This window comes from Nerophis ophidion, linkage group LG17, assembly GCF_033978795.1.
Source record: "Nerophis ophidion isolate RoL-2023_Sa linkage group LG17, RoL_Noph_v1.0, whole genome shotgun sequence".
NCBI classification, from domain to species: Eukaryota; Metazoa; Chordata; class Actinopteri; order Syngnathiformes; family Syngnathidae; genus Nerophis; species Nerophis ophidion.
Genome location: NC_084627.1, coordinates 22,338,390 through 22,356,161, shown reverse-complemented (window position 1 = coordinate 22,356,161; position 17,772 = coordinate 22,338,390). Strand labels below are relative to the sequence as shown.

General features: G+C 39.1%; 1 protein-coding gene across 3 annotated transcripts in view; it reads right to left on the bottom strand.

Annotated features, from left to right (window-relative positions):
- LOC133536216 (macrophage mannose receptor 1) overlaps positions 1-17,772 on the bottom strand; it is a 70,717-nt gene that overhangs the window by 43,795 nt on the left and 9,150 nt on the right. For all 3 annotated transcript variants that reach the window (XM_061876571.1, XM_061876572.1, XM_061876573.1), the window contains exons 5-9: positions 13,879-14,102; positions 13,694-13,800; positions 13,512-13,630; positions 13,295-13,430; positions 4,895-4,977 (exon numbers count right to left, since the gene is read on the bottom strand). In XM_061876571.1, coding sequence (XP_061732555.1) covers positions 4,895-4,977; positions 13,295-13,430; positions 13,512-13,630; positions 13,694-13,800; positions 13,879-14,102 — 669 coding nt within the window. The remainder of the gene's footprint in view (positions 1-4,894; positions 4,978-13,294; positions 13,431-13,511; positions 13,631-13,693; positions 13,801-13,878; positions 14,103-17,772) is intronic.

Sequence of the window (17,772 nt, the reverse complement as noted above, 5' to 3'; positions counted from 1 at the left end):
CATGTGTTTGTTACGTCTCGTCTCGATTACTGTAACGTATTATTTTCGGGTCTCCCCATGTCTAGCATTAAAAGATTACAGTTGGTACAAAATGCGGCTGCTAGACTTTTGACAAGAACAAGAAAGTTTGATCATATTACGCCTGTACTGGCTCACCTGCACTGGCTTCCTGTGCACTTAAGATGTGACTTTAAGGTTTTACTACTTACGTATAAAATACTACACGGTCTAGCTCCAGCCTATCTTGCCGATTGTATTGTACCGTATGTCCTGGCAAGAAATCTGCGTTCAAAAGACTCCGGCTTATTAGTGATTCCTAGAGCCCCAAAAAAGTCTGCGGGCTATAGAGCGTTTTCCGTTCGGGCTCCAGTACTCTGGAATGCCCTCCCGGTAACAGTTCGAGATGCTACCTCAGTAGAAGCATTTAAGTCTCACCTTAAAACTCATCTGTATACTCTAGCCTTTAAATAGACCTCCTTTTTAGACCAGTTGATCTGCCGCTTCTTTTCTTTCTCCTATGTCCCCCCCTCCCTTGTGGAGGGGGTCCGGTCCGATGACCATGGATGAAGTACTGGCTGTCCAGAGTCGAGACCCAGGATGGACCGCTCGTCGGGACCCAGGATGGACCGCTCGCCTGTATCGGTTGGGGACATCTCTACGCTGCTGATCCGCCTCCGCTTGGGATGGTTTCCTGTGGACGGGACTCTCGCTGCTGTCTTGGATCCGCTTGAACTGAACTCTCGCGGCTGTGTTGGTGCCACTATGGATTGAACTTTCACAGTATCATGTTAGACCCGCTCGACATCCATTGCTTTCGGTCCCCTAGAGGGGGGGGGGTTGCCCACATCTGAGGTCCTCTCCAAGGTTTCTCATAGTCAGCATTGTCACTGGCGTCCCACTGGATGTGAATTCTCCCTGCCCACTGGGTGTGAGTTTTCCTTGCCCTTTTGTGGGTTCTTCCGAGGATGTTGTAGTCGTAATGATTTGTGCAGTCCTTTGAGACATTTGTGATTTGGGGCTATATAAATAAACATTGATTGATTGATTGATTGATCCATCCATTTTCTACCGCTTATTCCCTTTTGGGGTCGCCTATCTCAGCTGCATTTGGGCGGAAGGCGGGGTACACCCTGGACAAGTCGCCACCTCATCGCAGGCCCAACACAGATAGACAGACAACATTCACACTCACATTCACACACTAGGGCCAATTTAGAGTTGTCAATCAACCTATCCCCAGGTGCATGTCTTTGGAAGTGGGAGGAAGCCGCAGGACCCGGAGGGAACCCACGCATTCACGGGGAGAACATGCAAACTCCACACAGAAAGATCCCGAGCCTGGATTTGAACCCAGGACTGCAGGAACTTCGTATTGTGAGGCAGACGCACTAACCCCTCTGCCACCAGATTTTTAAAGTCATTTTGATAGTAGGCTATTATAGCTAATATAGACACTTACGTCATGTGTTGCCTTCATTATAGCACTTATATAAGACTTTTAAAGTCATTTTGATGATAGGCTATTATAACTAATATAGACACTTACGTCATGTGTTGCCTTCATTATAACACTTATATAAGACTTTTAAAGTAATTTTGATAGTAGGCTATTATAGCTAATATAGACACTTATGTCATGTGTTGCCTTCATTATAACCCTTATACAAGACTTTCAAAGTCATTTTGATAGTAGGCTATAATAGCTAATATAGACACTTACGTCATGTGTTGCCTTCATTATAACATTTATATACGGCTTTTATCTTTTTGCGGCTCCAGACAGATTTTTTTTTTTGTATTTTTGGTCCAATATGGCTCTTTCAATGTTTTGGGTTGCCAACCACTGGCCTAGGCGTTTTGTGGCCCCCAACAAGATTTCCTTTGTGGCCCCATTTTGTTCTTTAATTTCACTCCTGTAGCACGCTAGGCAGCCTACTTAAATGATAAATGGGTTGTACTTGTGTAGCGCTTTTCTACCTTCAAGGTACTCAAAGCACTTTGACACTACTTCCACATTTACCCATTCACACACACATTCACACACTGATGGAGGGAGCTGCCATGCAAGGCGCCAACCAGCACCCATCAGGAGCAAGGGTGAAGTGTCTTGCTCAGGACACAACGGACATGACGAGGTTGGTACTAGGTGGGATTTGAACCTGGGACCCTCGGGTTGCGCACGGCCACTCTGCCACTGCGCCACGCCGTCCCTAAACTTTGTGGCTTGTAAAGCTGATTATGTGTCTCCTACTGCACTGAAAACTGCAATGCAGTTTAGACATTAGTTGAAAAAGTAAACAAAACACAATAAATGGGCAAAATCTATGAAAAAAAAGGTTTTTTTTTTTTTTTTTAAATATATCTTGATAGAAAAGCTTTGGTTATAATATAAACTTAAATAGTACCGTTGTTTTGGAAATACAGCCGTAAATCTGTCAGGATGACACCGTTTTGAAGCGACGCTAAATTAGCAATTATCTTTATAAGCTTTTGAATGAACATGGCTATGATAATGCTAAACAAAACTTAAAGTATTACAAACGACATGTTGACCGCTGAGTTGAAGTTAGCAATAACAAGATAGTTTCATCTATGACAGGCCTGGGCAAATTAAGGGTCGGTGGCCACATGCAGCCCATTACGCTTTTCAATCTGGCCCGTCGGACATTCCCAAATAATTATTTCAGATCTTTAAGATGGAAAGTGTTGCTGCCGTTATGATGTGCAGTGATGTTGTCTAATGACCGTAAGTCTTCAACTATACAAAGTATTTCAATGGTTGGAACTTGCGCTTTTGAATGATATACCAGTTACTATGGTAATCTAATTAGTTGCTATGGTCATCTTATTAGTTAATATGGTAATATAATTAGTTACTATGGTAATGTAAGTCACAGCAGCTCAGACGAGGCACCAAGCAGGGTGAGCGGGAAGCGTTTCCACAGACACAGAAGGAGATTTTCACAACAAAGTTCTAAAGCTTAGTGATATATCAGATATATCAGATTGTTTATTTTGTACCCTTCGCGTAAATTTTTCACCATTGGTTGCATTTTTTGTTGCGTTTCACTTGATTGTAAAATATGTCGATTGAAAGGGGGTGTGACATTCATATTTTGTCAATATTCAGTATTTTATCGTTCATAGAAAAAATGTAAAATTCCATTACGTTTTTTAAGGCGGTCCGTCATAACGTTTTTAGCATTCAGAAATTATTGTGAGGTTTTGTACTGGGGTCTCTAAAAATAGATATACCTGCCCCCAGACATTTTTTTCTCAAAATTTTTGCCGCCAAGTCAAAATAAATGCCCAGGCCTGATCTATGAGGTACTTCAGTCTTTTGAAGTAGAACAAGCTGCAGACAAAATGATTAGCTTCTGAAGTGACTGGTGGCTAAACAACAGGGGTCACCAACCTTTTTGAAACCAAGAGCTACTTCTTGGGTACTGATTAATGCGAAGGGCTACCAGATTGATACACACTTAAATAAATTGACATAAATAGCCAATTTGCTCAATTTACCTTTAATAAATAAATCTATATATATAAAAAAATAGATTTTTCTGTCAGTCATTCCGTCGAACATTTTTTTTCCTTTTACGGAAGGTTTTTTTGTAGGGATTAAATGATGAAAAAACCCACTTAAGTGAACGGTTTAAAAGAGGAAAAAACACCAAAAAAATTAAAATTAAATTTTGCAACATAGTTCATCTTTAATTTCAACTCTTTAAAATTCAAAATTCACCAAAAAAAAATGAAGAGAAAAACTAGCTAATTCGAATCTTTTTGAATTTTTAAAAAAAATAATTTATGGAACATCATTAGTAATTTTTACTGATTAAGATTAATTTTAGAATTTGGATGACTTGTTTTAAATAGGTTAAAATCCAATCTGCACTTTGTTATAATATATAACAAATTGGACCAAGCTATATTTCTAACAAAGACAATTCATTATTTCTTCTAGATTTTCCAGAACAAAAATGTTAAAAGAAATTTAAAAGACTTTGAAATAAGATTTAAATTTGATTCTACAGATTTTCTAGATTTGCCAGAATATTTTTTTTTAATTGTAATCATAATAAGTTTGAAGAAATATTTCACAAATATTCCTCGTCAAAAAAACAGAAGTTAAAATGAACAATTAAATTAAAATGTATTTATTATTCTTTACAGTAAAAAAAAGAATAATACTGGAACATTGATTTAAATTGTCAGGAAAGAAGAGAAAGGAATTTTAAAGGTAAAAAGGTTTATGTGTTTAAAAATCCTAAAATCATTTTTAAGGTTGTATTTTTCTCTAAAATCGTCTTTCTGAAAGTTATAAGAAGCAAAGTAAAAATATAAATGAATTTATTTAAACAAGTGCAGACCAAGTCTTTAAAATATTTTCTTGGATTTTCAAATTCTATTTGAGTTTTGTCTCTCTTAGAATTAAAATGTCGAGCAAAGCGAGACCAGCTTGCTAAAAAAAAAAAAAAAAAAAAAAAAATAGAGGCAGCTCACTGGTAAGTCCTGCTATTTGAGCTATTTTTAGAACAAGCCAGGTGGCTACTCATCTGGTCCTTAAGGGCTACCTGGTGCCCGCGGGCGCCGCGTTGGTAACCCTGGGATAGTGTTTATGCAAGGGGGCCGCCCTGCCTGTGTCTTTTACACAGATCCTAATGGGACACTGCTTTGTAATTTGTGCCCTTTCAGTTTCATTCCTGACATTCCGAGTCAGTGTTCGGGCAAAAATCCAAGAGATAAATGTGTCTTTTTTAAGGCTTAATGCGTCATTATTCAGATTTTTTTCCAAACCTTTTTAACTCACAGTCTCGTGACACATGTTGTGTCCTCAAATAAATTTTTGGACAACCTGGGGTTTAATGGACTGTCGAAGCAAACAACTTACCTGACAAACCGATCCAGATGTCAGGAATGTCCACTTGGTGAAAGTCTGGAAGTCTTCCGTTTATAAAGAATTGTTCGTCTTTGCTGCAGTAAACAGAACAATTTTGATGAGTTCAATGTGAAAAGGTTCTTGCGGTTATACTGGGTTTTGTGGAAAAAAAACAAGATACATCAGGGATGTCCAAAGTGTGTAGTCAAAATGCAAGAAAACAAGCAAAAAAAAGTTTACTTGATATTTTCTAATACGCCATGGAGACTTTGTATCTATAAGTAATATACAACTATAATTATTTTCTACTTGTTTATTAAGACAAATGTGGTGTTTTAGACTGCGGTAATGTTTAATTAAAGGCCTACTGAAACCCACTACTACCCACCACGCAGTCTGATAGTTTATATATCAATGATGAAATATTAACATTGAAACACATGCCAATACGGCCTTTTTAGTTTACTAAATTGCAATTTTAAATTTCCCGGGACTTTTTTCTTGAAAACATCGCGTAATGATGACGTGTACGTGTGACGCAGGGGCGACACTAGACCTAATACTGTACTAGGGCACACCTTGGGCACAAATAATTCATGTGAGCGTGCAAAGCACGCAAGCAAAAACATTTTTAGCACTTATTTATCATAAAAAATACATAAACAGTGCTTTAAACTATGAAATCATATCAGATTATGTTGTATGAATCTTTGATTAACCACCTGAAATGAACTAATGCATTTGACCTACTTGTGCACTTTTTTACTCCAGACTTCTAAACTGCTACTGGTAAAAGCAAAAAGGAAGAGCAATGAATCTTTTTGAAATATATATTGCAGTAATCATCTGCAAATTTAACATCTACAAAAGTAATACAAAAAATAAAGCACCCCTACATCTCTGGGTTATTTTATATTATTTAATTTTCATTTATTGCAATGTGGCTAATCAAATTTCAGATACACGAAACTATAAAATATACACAAAACAATAAAGCCACAGTAGTAGAATAAATGAACAACTGTTGTGTGTCTGTTCAGGGAATCACTTTCTGAGAAGTAAACTGTAACATCTCCTTTTCATTTTTGCAAAGTGGTCAATCACTCTGGACAGACATGGAAATATTACAGTAACTGTTATACAGTTGACCAGTGGTTCCCAACTGCTGGGTCGTGACATAAAAGTGGATTGTGTGTCATTTTCAGTGAGTCGCAGTCACATGTGTGCATGAAAAAAAAAAAGTTTAGGGAGAAAAAAATCAAATTGTGGCAACAAAACCAGATATTTTTAGCCAATTTTTTAGTGACTATTAGTGAGTATTTTAGCAAAAGGCAAACCGACTAACAAGTTGGAGGAGGACTCAGGACAGACATGGAAATATATTTTTAAAAAATCTAAATGGGGCAACAAAACCCGATATTTTCAGCCATCTTTCTGAAAACAAATACAGAAATGTTACTATTTTTTCTGGAAATAAAACCAGATGCTTTAGCTGTAGCCATTTTTCTGGTGACAAAACAAGATTATTTTAGTCAAAGTCACACCGATTAACAAGACAAGTCTACTGTGCTATTTTTCTGTGAAATAAACTTGAATGATTTAAAAATTTGCCTCACGACTTGATGATATGGAAAAATGTTTTTCTTCCTGAAGATAAACCATTTGAGAAGCACTCAACTCACACATGCTTACTCCAAATCATCATTGATGCAGAACCAGCAGACAATAACCAACATTATGTTTCATGTTGATTGGAAATTCCCCCGACAGCTCGTACAGCAAATGAATATGTTTGTCTTGATACAAGGAATAACGTTAGCTAACTTAGCATCAACGTAAGACAATGATGTTGCCTAGCTAGCTAGGACTTCACTTACATCTCTCATTCCTCGCTTCTTCTCTGCTGCGGGCGAATAACTTTCTTAAATCCATCTAGGAGTTACAGTTTGAGTCAAATCAAAATCAAAATATTGTAATTAATAAATTGTTGTTGGCTAACGTCACCTACCTCACGCAGTGATTCGAATCACCCCCCCCCTCTCTCTCTCTCTCTCTCTCTCTCTCTTTCTCTCTTTTTTACCCAAAGTCTCGATCCACACGTGAATAAATTACCATATTAATTAGCCATGTGCTCACTGTTTCGTGGAGTGAATACAGTAGCAATCAATTACCATACTAAGTAGTATGTGCGCTGTTGTCTATGTTATGTAGACTTAAAACTCAGAAGCGTTTTTTTATTGGTGAAATTTTTACTGGGGCACTGCAGATCAACAGTGGGGCATGTGCCCCAGTGAAATATATCTGGCAACGCCCCTGGCGTGACATCACGGGCTGTTATGAATATGAGCGCTGCACACACACACAGCTAAAAGTCGTCTGCTTTAACGGCATAATTACACAGTATTTTGGAGATCTGGGTTGCTGAATCTTTTGCAATTTGTTAAATTAATATTGGAAAAGTCAAAGTAGAAAGACGGAAATGGGAAGCTTTAGCCTTTAGCCACACAAACACACGGTGATTCCTTGTTTAAAATTCACGGAGGTGAAACTTTAGTACGGATCACAGCGGACATGGATCCCGACCGAATGTCAACCAGCAGGTTTCGGTGAGAAAATTGTGTTTAAAAAGTCGCCGGAGATCAGCTGAGCTTGTGCCATCCGTACAGCTGCCGTCGACTTCCCCGAGACACTGCGTGTCAACACATGGCCGTGGACGTACACCCTTCCGACTATCAGGTACTGTTAAACTCACTAAAACACTAGCAACCCAATAGAAATATAAGGGATTTCCCAGAATTATCCTAGTAAATGTCTCTAAAAACATCAGAATCCGTCTCAATGCAACGTGATTGCAATCGCGTTTTTTTTTTTTTCAACTTGTCTTTTTTTTTTTTCTAGTCCGTCGCTCTCAATATCTTCAAACGCAAATCTTTCATCCTCGCTCAAATTAATGGGGAAATTGTCGTTTTCTCGGTCTGAATAGCTGTTTTTGTTGGAGGCTCCCATTAAAAACAATGTGAAGCTATGAGGAGCCATCAACATGTGACATCATCGTCTGCGACTTCCGGTAGAGAAAGGGCTTTTCTCAAGTTGCAAACTTTATCGAGGATGTTCTCTACTAAATCCTTTCAGCAAAAATATGGCAATATCGCGAAATGAACAAGTATGACACATATAATGGACCTGCTATCCCCGTTTAAATAAGAAAATCCAATTTCAGTCGGCCTTTAAGGAGGATTATAACGGATTTCTAGCTTGTATTCTTTTGTGTGTTTAGCTGTTGTGTAACTGCTAGCTCCGAGTAGTGTGTAACCTAACATGTTTAACTTTTGTAAATGTCTTCACTAATATAAGTAAACACGCTTATATCGGAGATTTCAGATATCATCAAGCCGATTTTATATATATATGGTTTTTTTTTGCTGACCATCCATCCATCCATCCATCTTCTTCCGCTTATCCGAGGTCGGGTTGCGGGGGCAGCAGCCTAAGCAGGGAAGCCCAGACCGCCCTCTCCCCAGCCACTTCGTCCAACTCCTCCCGGGGGATCCCGAGGCGTTCCCAGGCCAGCCGGGAGACATAGTCTTCCCAACGTGTCCTGGGTCTTCCCCGTGGCCTCCTACCGGTCGGAAGTGCCCTGAACCCCTCCCTAGGGATGCGTTCGGGTGGCATCCTGACCAGATGCCCGAACCACCTCATCTGGCTCCTCTCTATGTGGAGGAGCAGCGGTTTTACTTTGAGCTCCTCCCGGATGACAGAGCTTCTCATCCTATCTCTAAGGGAGAGACCTGCCACCAGGCGGAGGAAACTAATTTCGGCCACTTGTACCCGTGATCTTATCCTTTCGGTCATGACCCAAAGCTCATGACCATAGGTGAGGATGGGAACGTAGACGTACCGGTAAATTAAGCGCTTTGCCTTCCAGCTCTGCTCCTTCTTCACCACAATGGATCGATACAGCGTCCGCATTACTGAAGACGCCGCACCGATCCGCCTGTCGATCTCACGATCCACTCTTCCCCCACTCGTGAACAAGACTCCGAGGTACTTGAACTCCTCCACTTGGGGCAAGATCTCCTCCCCAACCCGGGGATGGCACTCCACCCTTTTCCGGGTGAGAACCATGGACTTGGACTTAGAGGTGACATCGGACCAATATCCGATATCAATATCAACAACTATAAAACATTAGGCAAATCAGTGAGTGGAATTGAATTATGGGATGGATTAAGCAAATACATCAAACAGTGTACTAATATAACACAGTTTAAGAGGCTGTTCAAACAAATATTTACAATGTACAAGAAAGAAAAATTATGATAAACTGTCATGATCTGGGGCAGCACGGTGATAGAGGAGTTAGTGCGTCTGCCACACAAAACGAAGGTCCTGAGTAGTCCTAGGTTCAATCCCGGCCTCGGACTCTTTCTGTGTGGAGTTTGCATGTTCACCCCGTGACTGCATGGGTTCCCTCCCGGTACTCCGGCTTCCTCCCACTTCCAAAGACATGCACCTGGGGATAGGTTGATTGGCAACACTAAATGGTCTCTAGTGTGTGAATGTGAGTGTTAATGTTGTCTGTCTATCCGAGGTTGCGACTTGTCCAGGGTGTAAGCCACCCTCCGCCAGATTGTAGCTGAGATAGGCACCAGCGACCCCAACAGGGAATAACCAGTAGAAAATGGATGGATGGATGGATGGATGGATGGATGTCATGATCTGTTGCCCAGATCATGTTTTGTTTAGTTTTGGACTCCCTCAGTTCCTGTTTTTGAGCACCCCTAGGTTTGTGGTTTAGTTGCCATGACTGCAGATTGTTTTCAGCTGCCTCTGATTAGTGCTAAGGACACTCACCTGCTCTTGGGCACTAATCAAAGAGTTACTTATTCCTGTTGTTCGCCACACTCAGTCTGGCTTCCTTATTTGCTTACATGCAACAGTTACGTCGTTTACCCTTTGGATCCCTGAGCTAAGGTTTGCCTTATGTTTTTCTTGTTAGCTCTCCGTGTTATAGGCACGCTTGCTTTGTTTGTTTGTCCCTGCCTGATTTATGGACATTAAATGATTTTCTTACCTGTACATTGCCTCCCGAATTTTCCGTCTGCATCCTGGAAGAACAATCCACGCAGTATAAGGCAACCCCGACGTGACATAAACGTTGTGATCTTGTTGAAAATAAGATATTATCTATCTCATTGAGTGAATCATAATTGATTGAACTATTAATGAGGATAACTGGTGTGTCTAGAACACATTGGTGTAAGTTGTGTACAAATTGAGAACAGGAAGTGAACATGTGTGTTAGTATGGGGTAGGATTAGATGAGCCTTGCTTCCTACGACTCCTTTTTGGACATGTTGGAAAGAAACAAGTAAAATATGTGACGTATCATATTGATTGTAGCGGCAAACAGCTGTCTCGTCAGCTGATGCGCGAGAGTTGTGTGCACGTAGCGTGCTTGGTCTGGAGGCTAATTAAATACTCACGGTGTTTGTTTGAATATTGTTTGGTAAGGAAATGTTGATGCATATTCTACATTTGGTCTGATAAATGTTGGAACAGTTTGCTTAATCATGAGGGTGAAGTCGCTCAATTTAAAGTGTTGGATTTAACTGTGCTGGATCATTGGCTGCTAGTGATTGCGTAGGAAACGGGTCATTTTTCTACCAGTAGACAGCATTTAAGATTGAATGTTTCACTACTAAATTAACAATACCTTTATATTGGTATGTATTTTGAATATGTATATAAAATAGGTGGTTAATTGGTAAGGTATTTATGTATTTGCATATTGGGTTTTCTGCTGCATTTATTTATTGTGTTTCTGGGATTAGATTTATTTTATTTGTATCTTGGTGCATTTATGTTGAGACAATTTATTTTAAATCTGTTAACTTAAAGGGAAAATATTAGTCAATGTTCTTGCACTCGTTTAATGGTTAAGAGTTTGATAGCCTAAATAATAATCGTAAGTTATGGGATTGATAATTGATTGATTTTATACAGCATTTAAATCTTCTGGTGTTTTGTCCTTAAAGGTTTTTCACCTAAAAGCTTAAAGGCTCCTAAAAGCTCCTAAAAGCTTAAAGACTGCTAAAAGCTCCTTAAAGTCTAAAGGCTGCTAAAAGCTGCTAAAGACTGCTAAAAGCTACCAAAGGCTCATAAAAGCTGCTAAAAGCTGCTAAAGGCTGCTAAAGGTTCCCTAAAACCTGCTAAAATCTGTTTAAAACTGCTAAAGGCTGCTAAAAGCTGTTAAAAGCTGCTTAAAGCTGCTAAAGGCTGCTAAAAGCTGCTAAAGGCTGCTAAAAAAAGGAAAAATAAGCTGTTTCATTGTTTGAAGAAACTGTTGCAAACTAAAGGAAAATAAAAGGAAAAAAAAAACAACGGTCTGGTCTTTTGAGTGAAATCCAGAAGCCATATTCAGCATTGGTACATCCTTTCACGCGTGGGACAAGCACAGCGAAAAAAGCAAAACACTTGACATTGATAATGTATACATGTTTGAAATAAACTTCAACCAATAGCAGAGCAATAACTGATATCAATAGTGGTTTGAGGCGCCCCAATTAAATATCTAAAAACAGAATATAAAACAACTTCTATTATTTGTCATAATCGTGTCCTCAGATCGTAACTGGACAGTTCAGATTGTCTAGAACAGTGGTTCTTAACCTGGGTTTGATCAAACCTTAGGGGTTCGGTGAGTCGGCCTCAGGGGTTCGGCGGAGGTCAAGACACACCCGACTCATCGTGTAAATAAAAACTTCTCCCTATTGGCGTATTATGGATACGGCAACAGCAGAAGTCACACTGATTTGCAGGTGTGTAATTTGTTTTGAGTTAATTCACTGTGTTGGTTTTGTTCTTTGAACAAGGTGATGTTCATGCACGGTTCATTTTGTGCACCAGTAAAAAAAACATAACTTTGTCTTGAATTTGAAAAAAACAAAACATTTTATTTTTCATTGAAGAAGGGTTCGGTGAGTGCGTGTATGAAACTTGTGGGGTTCGGTACCTCCAACAACGATAAGAACCACTGGTCTAGAAGATGTTTGGCCTTTCATCCGAGCAGTCTTCAAGAACTAGATAGGACAGATGTAGTCTGAAGGTATAGTGCCAAACTACAACCCCTGTTTCCATATGAGTTGGGAAGTTGTGTTAGATGTAAATATAAACGGAATACATTGATTTGCAGATCATTTTCAACCCATATTCAGTTGAATATGCTACAAAGACAACATATTTGATGTTCAAACTGATAAACTTTTTTTTTTTTTTTTTGCAAATAATCATTAACTTTAGAATTTGATGCCAGCAACACGTGACAAAGAAGTTGGGAAAGGTGGCAACAAATACTGATAAAGTTGAGGAATGCTCATCGCACACTTATTTGAAGCATCCCACAGGTGTGCAGGCAAATTGGGAACAGGTGGGTGCCAGGATTAGGTACAAAAACAGCTTCCCAAAAAATGCTCAGTCTTTCACAAGAAAGGATGGGGTGAGGTACACTCCTTTGTCCACAACTGCGTGAGCAAATAGTCAAACAGTTTAAGAACAACGTTTCTCAAAGTGTAATTGCAAGAAATGTAGGGATTTCAACATCTACGGTCCATAATATCATCAAAAGGTTCAGAGAATCTGGAGAAATCACTCCACGTAAGCGGCATGGCCGGAAACCAACATTGAATGACCGTGACCTTCGATCCCTCAGATGTCACTGTATCAAAAACCGACATCAATCTCTAAAGGATATCACCAAATGGGTTCAAGAACACTTCAGAAAACCACTGTCACTAAATACAGTTTGTCGCTACATCTGTAAGTGCAAGTTAAAGCGCTACTATGCAAAGCGAAAGCCATTTATCAACAACATCCAGAAACGCCGCCGGCTTCTCTGGGCCTGAGATCATCTGAGATGGACTGATGGAAAAGTGGAAAAGTGGGGACCCCGGACTGTTGAACGACTGAAACTCTAAATAAAACAAGAATGGGAATGAATTCCACTTTCAAAAGCTTCAACAATTAGTTTCCTCACTTCCCAAACGTTTATTGAGTGTTGTTAAATGAAAAGGTGATGTAACACAGTGGTGAACATGCCCTTTCCAAACTACTTTGGCACGTGTTGCAGCCATGAAATTCAAAGTTAATTATCATTTGCAAAAAAAAAAAAAAAATTGTGAGTTTGAACATCAAATATCTTGTCTTTGTAATGCATTCAATTGAATATGGGTTGAAAAGGATTTGCAAATCATTGTATTCCGTTTATATTTACATCTAACACAATTTCTTAACTCATATGGAAACAGGGTTCGTATCTCTCTTTTGAGACCCCACTTAATTGTGACTGTCGTTTTGCGCCACAGAGTGAAACCATGTATTGTGACACGAGATGGATGTTTGGTATCGGCCTACCTGTTTACGATAAGTAGGTGGGCCCCCACGTCGGAGCACTTGGTGAAGGCGTCATGCCACGTGGTCAGAAGGTTGGTGTTGCTAACCAACCAGTAGCAGCTGCCAGCAAAGCTGAGCCAACCAGGAGGGCAGATAGCTTTCAAAGTGAGGCGACAAAGGAATTACGTTTTTGCCATTTTACCGATGACATAATGGTGACCAAAAGCATCCATCTTACTGTTCGCAGGTCGTTTACACATGTAGGGACGCTCGTATCGGCACACGTGGGACCTCCATTTGCCGAATTCGTCAGAGGGGTTTTTAATAATGGCCGCACAAGAACCAACCTGGGTGTCGCTGTCGGGGAAAAGACACATTTTGACACGATTGTCGTCGTTTTCGGCAACACTTGGGTCTTACATTATCGGCTCATTCGGCGCCCAGTTTGTGTAGCCCACCGGGACAGAATCAGACCAGTTAGTGCGGTTGCTCCCCACTTCAAGCTGACATGAGATCTTGTCGCATTTCTACAAAAAAAATAAATCCACATTTTTCAATGATCTCCGATGAAATCGTCAACAGTGATTGAGCAGGTTCTGTCCCACCAGATTAGAGAGTCCAATCCAGAGGTCCCAACTGGATGCGTCCAGTGTCCCTGTGATGAACTGCGCCTCCCCTTCTGAGGTGATGGAGACCAGGTCCGCCCCGTCCCGGACGCAGTCGTGTCGGGCCGCCGTCCAACTTTTTGTGGTGTCGGCCTTCAGTCTGTAGCAGTTGGAGCCGTACTGCCTCCACCCGTTGTTCAAGTCACACTGCGGGTCTGGGTTGACTTGAGGAACACAAGACACAATATTGACATCTTTGCTTCCAATAAATGTTATGATCTTGCATGAACAAGGTGAAGTGAAGTGAATTATATTTATATAGCGCTTTTCTCTAGTGACTCAAAGCGCTTTACATAGTGAAACCCAATATCTAAGTTACATTTAAACCAGTGTGGGTGGCACTGGGAGCACATGGGTAAAGTGTCTTGCCCAAGGACACAACGGCAGTGACTAGGATGGCGGAAGCGGGAATCGAACCTGCAACCCTCCAGTTGCTGGCACGGCCACTCTACCAACCGAGCTAGACCACCCGGCAGGCACAAGACTTAAGAATAACGTTGAAACAACATGCTTTTTGATGACGTTTAACCAACGTTGAGCTCTGACGTTGATTTGACCATTGAATTTTGGTCATTTCCTCTACCAATATTTTATAACACAAATAAAACGTTGAAGCAACATGCTTTTTGACGACGTTTATTCAATGTGAGGTTGTGGCGTTGACTTGACCGTTGAAATTTGGTAATTTCCCAACCATCAACGCGGAGCCAACGCTGTCTCAATTTATCAATCAAAGTTTATTTACAAACCCGTTTCCATATGAGTTGGGAAGTTGTGTTAGATGTAAATACAAACGGAATACAATGATTTGCGAATAATTTTCAACCCATATTCAGTTGAATATGCTACAAAGACAAAATATTTGATGTTCAAACTGATAAACACTTTTTTTTTTGCAAATAATCATTAACTTTAGAATTTGATGCCAGCAACACGTGACAAAGAAGTTGGGAACGGTGGAAATAAATACTGATAAAGTTGAGGAATGCTCATTAAACACTTTTATGGAACATCCCACAGGTGTGCAGGCTAATTGGGAACCGTTGGCTGCCATGATTGGGTATAAAAGCAGCTTACATGAAATGTTAAGTGTGATAGCAAAATTACTTGTACTCGTTTCATTTTGGAACAACATATGTTGTCATCCAAGCAACTTTATCATGGACACCCCGGCTTATTTTAGCAAGACAAGTGTTACAACAGCGTGGCTTCGTAAAAAAAGAGTGAGGGTACTTTCCTGGCCCGCCTGCAGTCCACACCTGTCCCCCATCGAAAATGTGTGGCGCATTATGAAGTGTAAAATACGACAGCGGAGACCCCGGACTGTTGAACGACTGAAGCTTTACATAAAACAAAAATGGGAAAGATTTCCACTTTCAAAGCTTCAACAATTAGTTTCCTCAGTTCCCAAACGTTTATTGAGTGTTGTTAAAAGAAAAGGTGATGTAACACAGTGGTGAACATGCCCTTTCCCAACTACTTTGGCACGTGTTGCAGACATGAAATTCTAAGTTAATTAATATTTGCAAAAAAAAAAATATTATGAGTTTGAACATCAAATATCTGGTCTTTGTAGTGCATTCAACTGAATATGGGTTGAAAAGGATTTGCAGATCAATGTATTACGTTTATATTTACATCTAACACAATTTCCCAACTCATATGGAAAGGGGGTTTGTATGTAGTCCTTAATCACAAGGGTCTCAAAGATGCATGGATGAGTGGTCCACATTGGGTCCCGACTTTGAACAGCTAGCGCCACATCTGTGGTCACCTAACAACCTCTCCTTTGAACGTTGTCTCAATTTACAAACACAACTATTTCGCAACGTTGTTTAGAAGTCAATTTTAAAGGACATGTACGTATCATCGACGTTGCATCAATGTCTTGTGCCTGCTGGGCAGTGTGTCAAACAATAGATTTCAGAAATTATAACTGTTTAGAATAACTCACTTGTCCTCGATTGGTTGGTAGAAATCACACGGGTCTGCCTCCCCTGGTATAAACACTCAATGTGGTTGTTTAGGGCCACAACCACTAGGGGGCCCAGATGATTACGGCAACCGGTCATTTCCGTAGCTGATCATTAACTTTTATTCAGTGGCGAGTCAATGTGTGGTTCTTAATAGTTTTAGCTCATTTGAATATCCTCATGTCCATTCAGAAGCTCATAGAGATAATTGCTAATTTAGCATCGCTTCGAAAGCCGTCATCGTGACAGATTTAAGAGCGTATTTCTGAAACGACCGGACTTTGTAAGTTCATATGGTGGCCAAACCTTCTCCCTAAAGCTGGAATGTCTGAATAAAAAAAGATGATAGACATTTCCCATTTATTGTGTTTTGTTTACTTTTTCAATTAACGCCGACGCGGCATAGCAGTTTTAAAGGGTTGGGGTTATAATTACCACTCATCTAACATATTTGATAATTAGCAGGATTTTGTAACAGTCCACTTTTTGATTATTATACTGAAGTGGACACTTTTAACATACCAAATTTTCAACCAAGACCAGGGTTTGACCCCAAGATCTTCTGCTTAGCACTGCAAGCAAAAACAACATCCTACACAGAGCCACCGCAAATACAATGGGAAATTTTGCCTTTTAATAATAATGATGAGATATTGTAATAAAAAAATATTATATGAAGCGCATTGTCATTCAATAAATAACATTTGAACATGCTTCTTCACGCACATACACACTCACACACACTGATCGCGAAGCTCTATGCCAGGGGTCACCAACGCGGTGCCCGTGGGCACCAGGTAGCCCGTAAGGACCAGATGAGTCGCACGCTGGCCTGTTCTAAAAATAGCTCAAATAGCAGCACTTACCAGTGAGCTGCCTCTATTTTTTTTAATTTTATTTATTTACTAGCAAGCTGGTCTCGCTTTGCTCGAAATTTTTTATTCTAAGAGAGACAAAACTCAAATACAATTTGAAAATCCAAGAAAATATTTCAAAGACTTGGTCTTCACTTGTTTAAATAAATAAATTAATTTTTTTACTTTGGTTCTTATAACTTTCAGAAAAACAATTTTAGAGAAAAAATACAACCTTAAAAATGATTTTAGGATTTTTAAACAAATATATCTTTTTACCTTTTAAATTCCTTCCTCTTCTTTCCTGACAATTTAAATCAATGTTCAAATAAATTTATTTTGTTTTATTGCAAAGAATAATGAGTACATTTTAATTTAATTCTTCATTTTAGCTTCTGTTTTTTTCTACGAAGAATATTAGTGAAATATTTCTTTAAACCTATGATTAAAATTCAAAAAAATTATCCTCGCAAATCTAAAAAATCTGTAGAATCAAATTAAAATCTTATTTCAAAGTCTTTTAAATTTCTTTTAAAATTTTTGTTCTGGAAAATCTAGAAGAAATAATGATTTGTCTTTGTTAGAAATATAGCTTGGTCCAATTGATATATATTCTAACAAAGTGCAGATTGGATTTTACCCTATTTAAAACATGTCATCAAAATTGTAAAATTAATCTTAATCAGGAAAAATTACTAATGATGTGCCATAAATTATTTTTTTTATTTTTTCAAAAAGATTCAAAATACCTAGTTTTTCTCTTCTTTTTTTCGGTTGAATTTTGAATTTTAAAGAGTCGAAATTGAAGATAAACTATCTTTCAAAATTAAATTTTAATTTTTTCGTGTTTTCTCCTCTTTTAAACCGTTCAATTAAGTGTTTTTTTCATCATTTATTCTATACAAAAAAAAACCTTCCGTAAAACGAAAAAAAATGTACGACGGAATGACAGACAGAAATACCAATTTTTTTAATATATATAGATTTATTTATTTATTAAAGGTAAA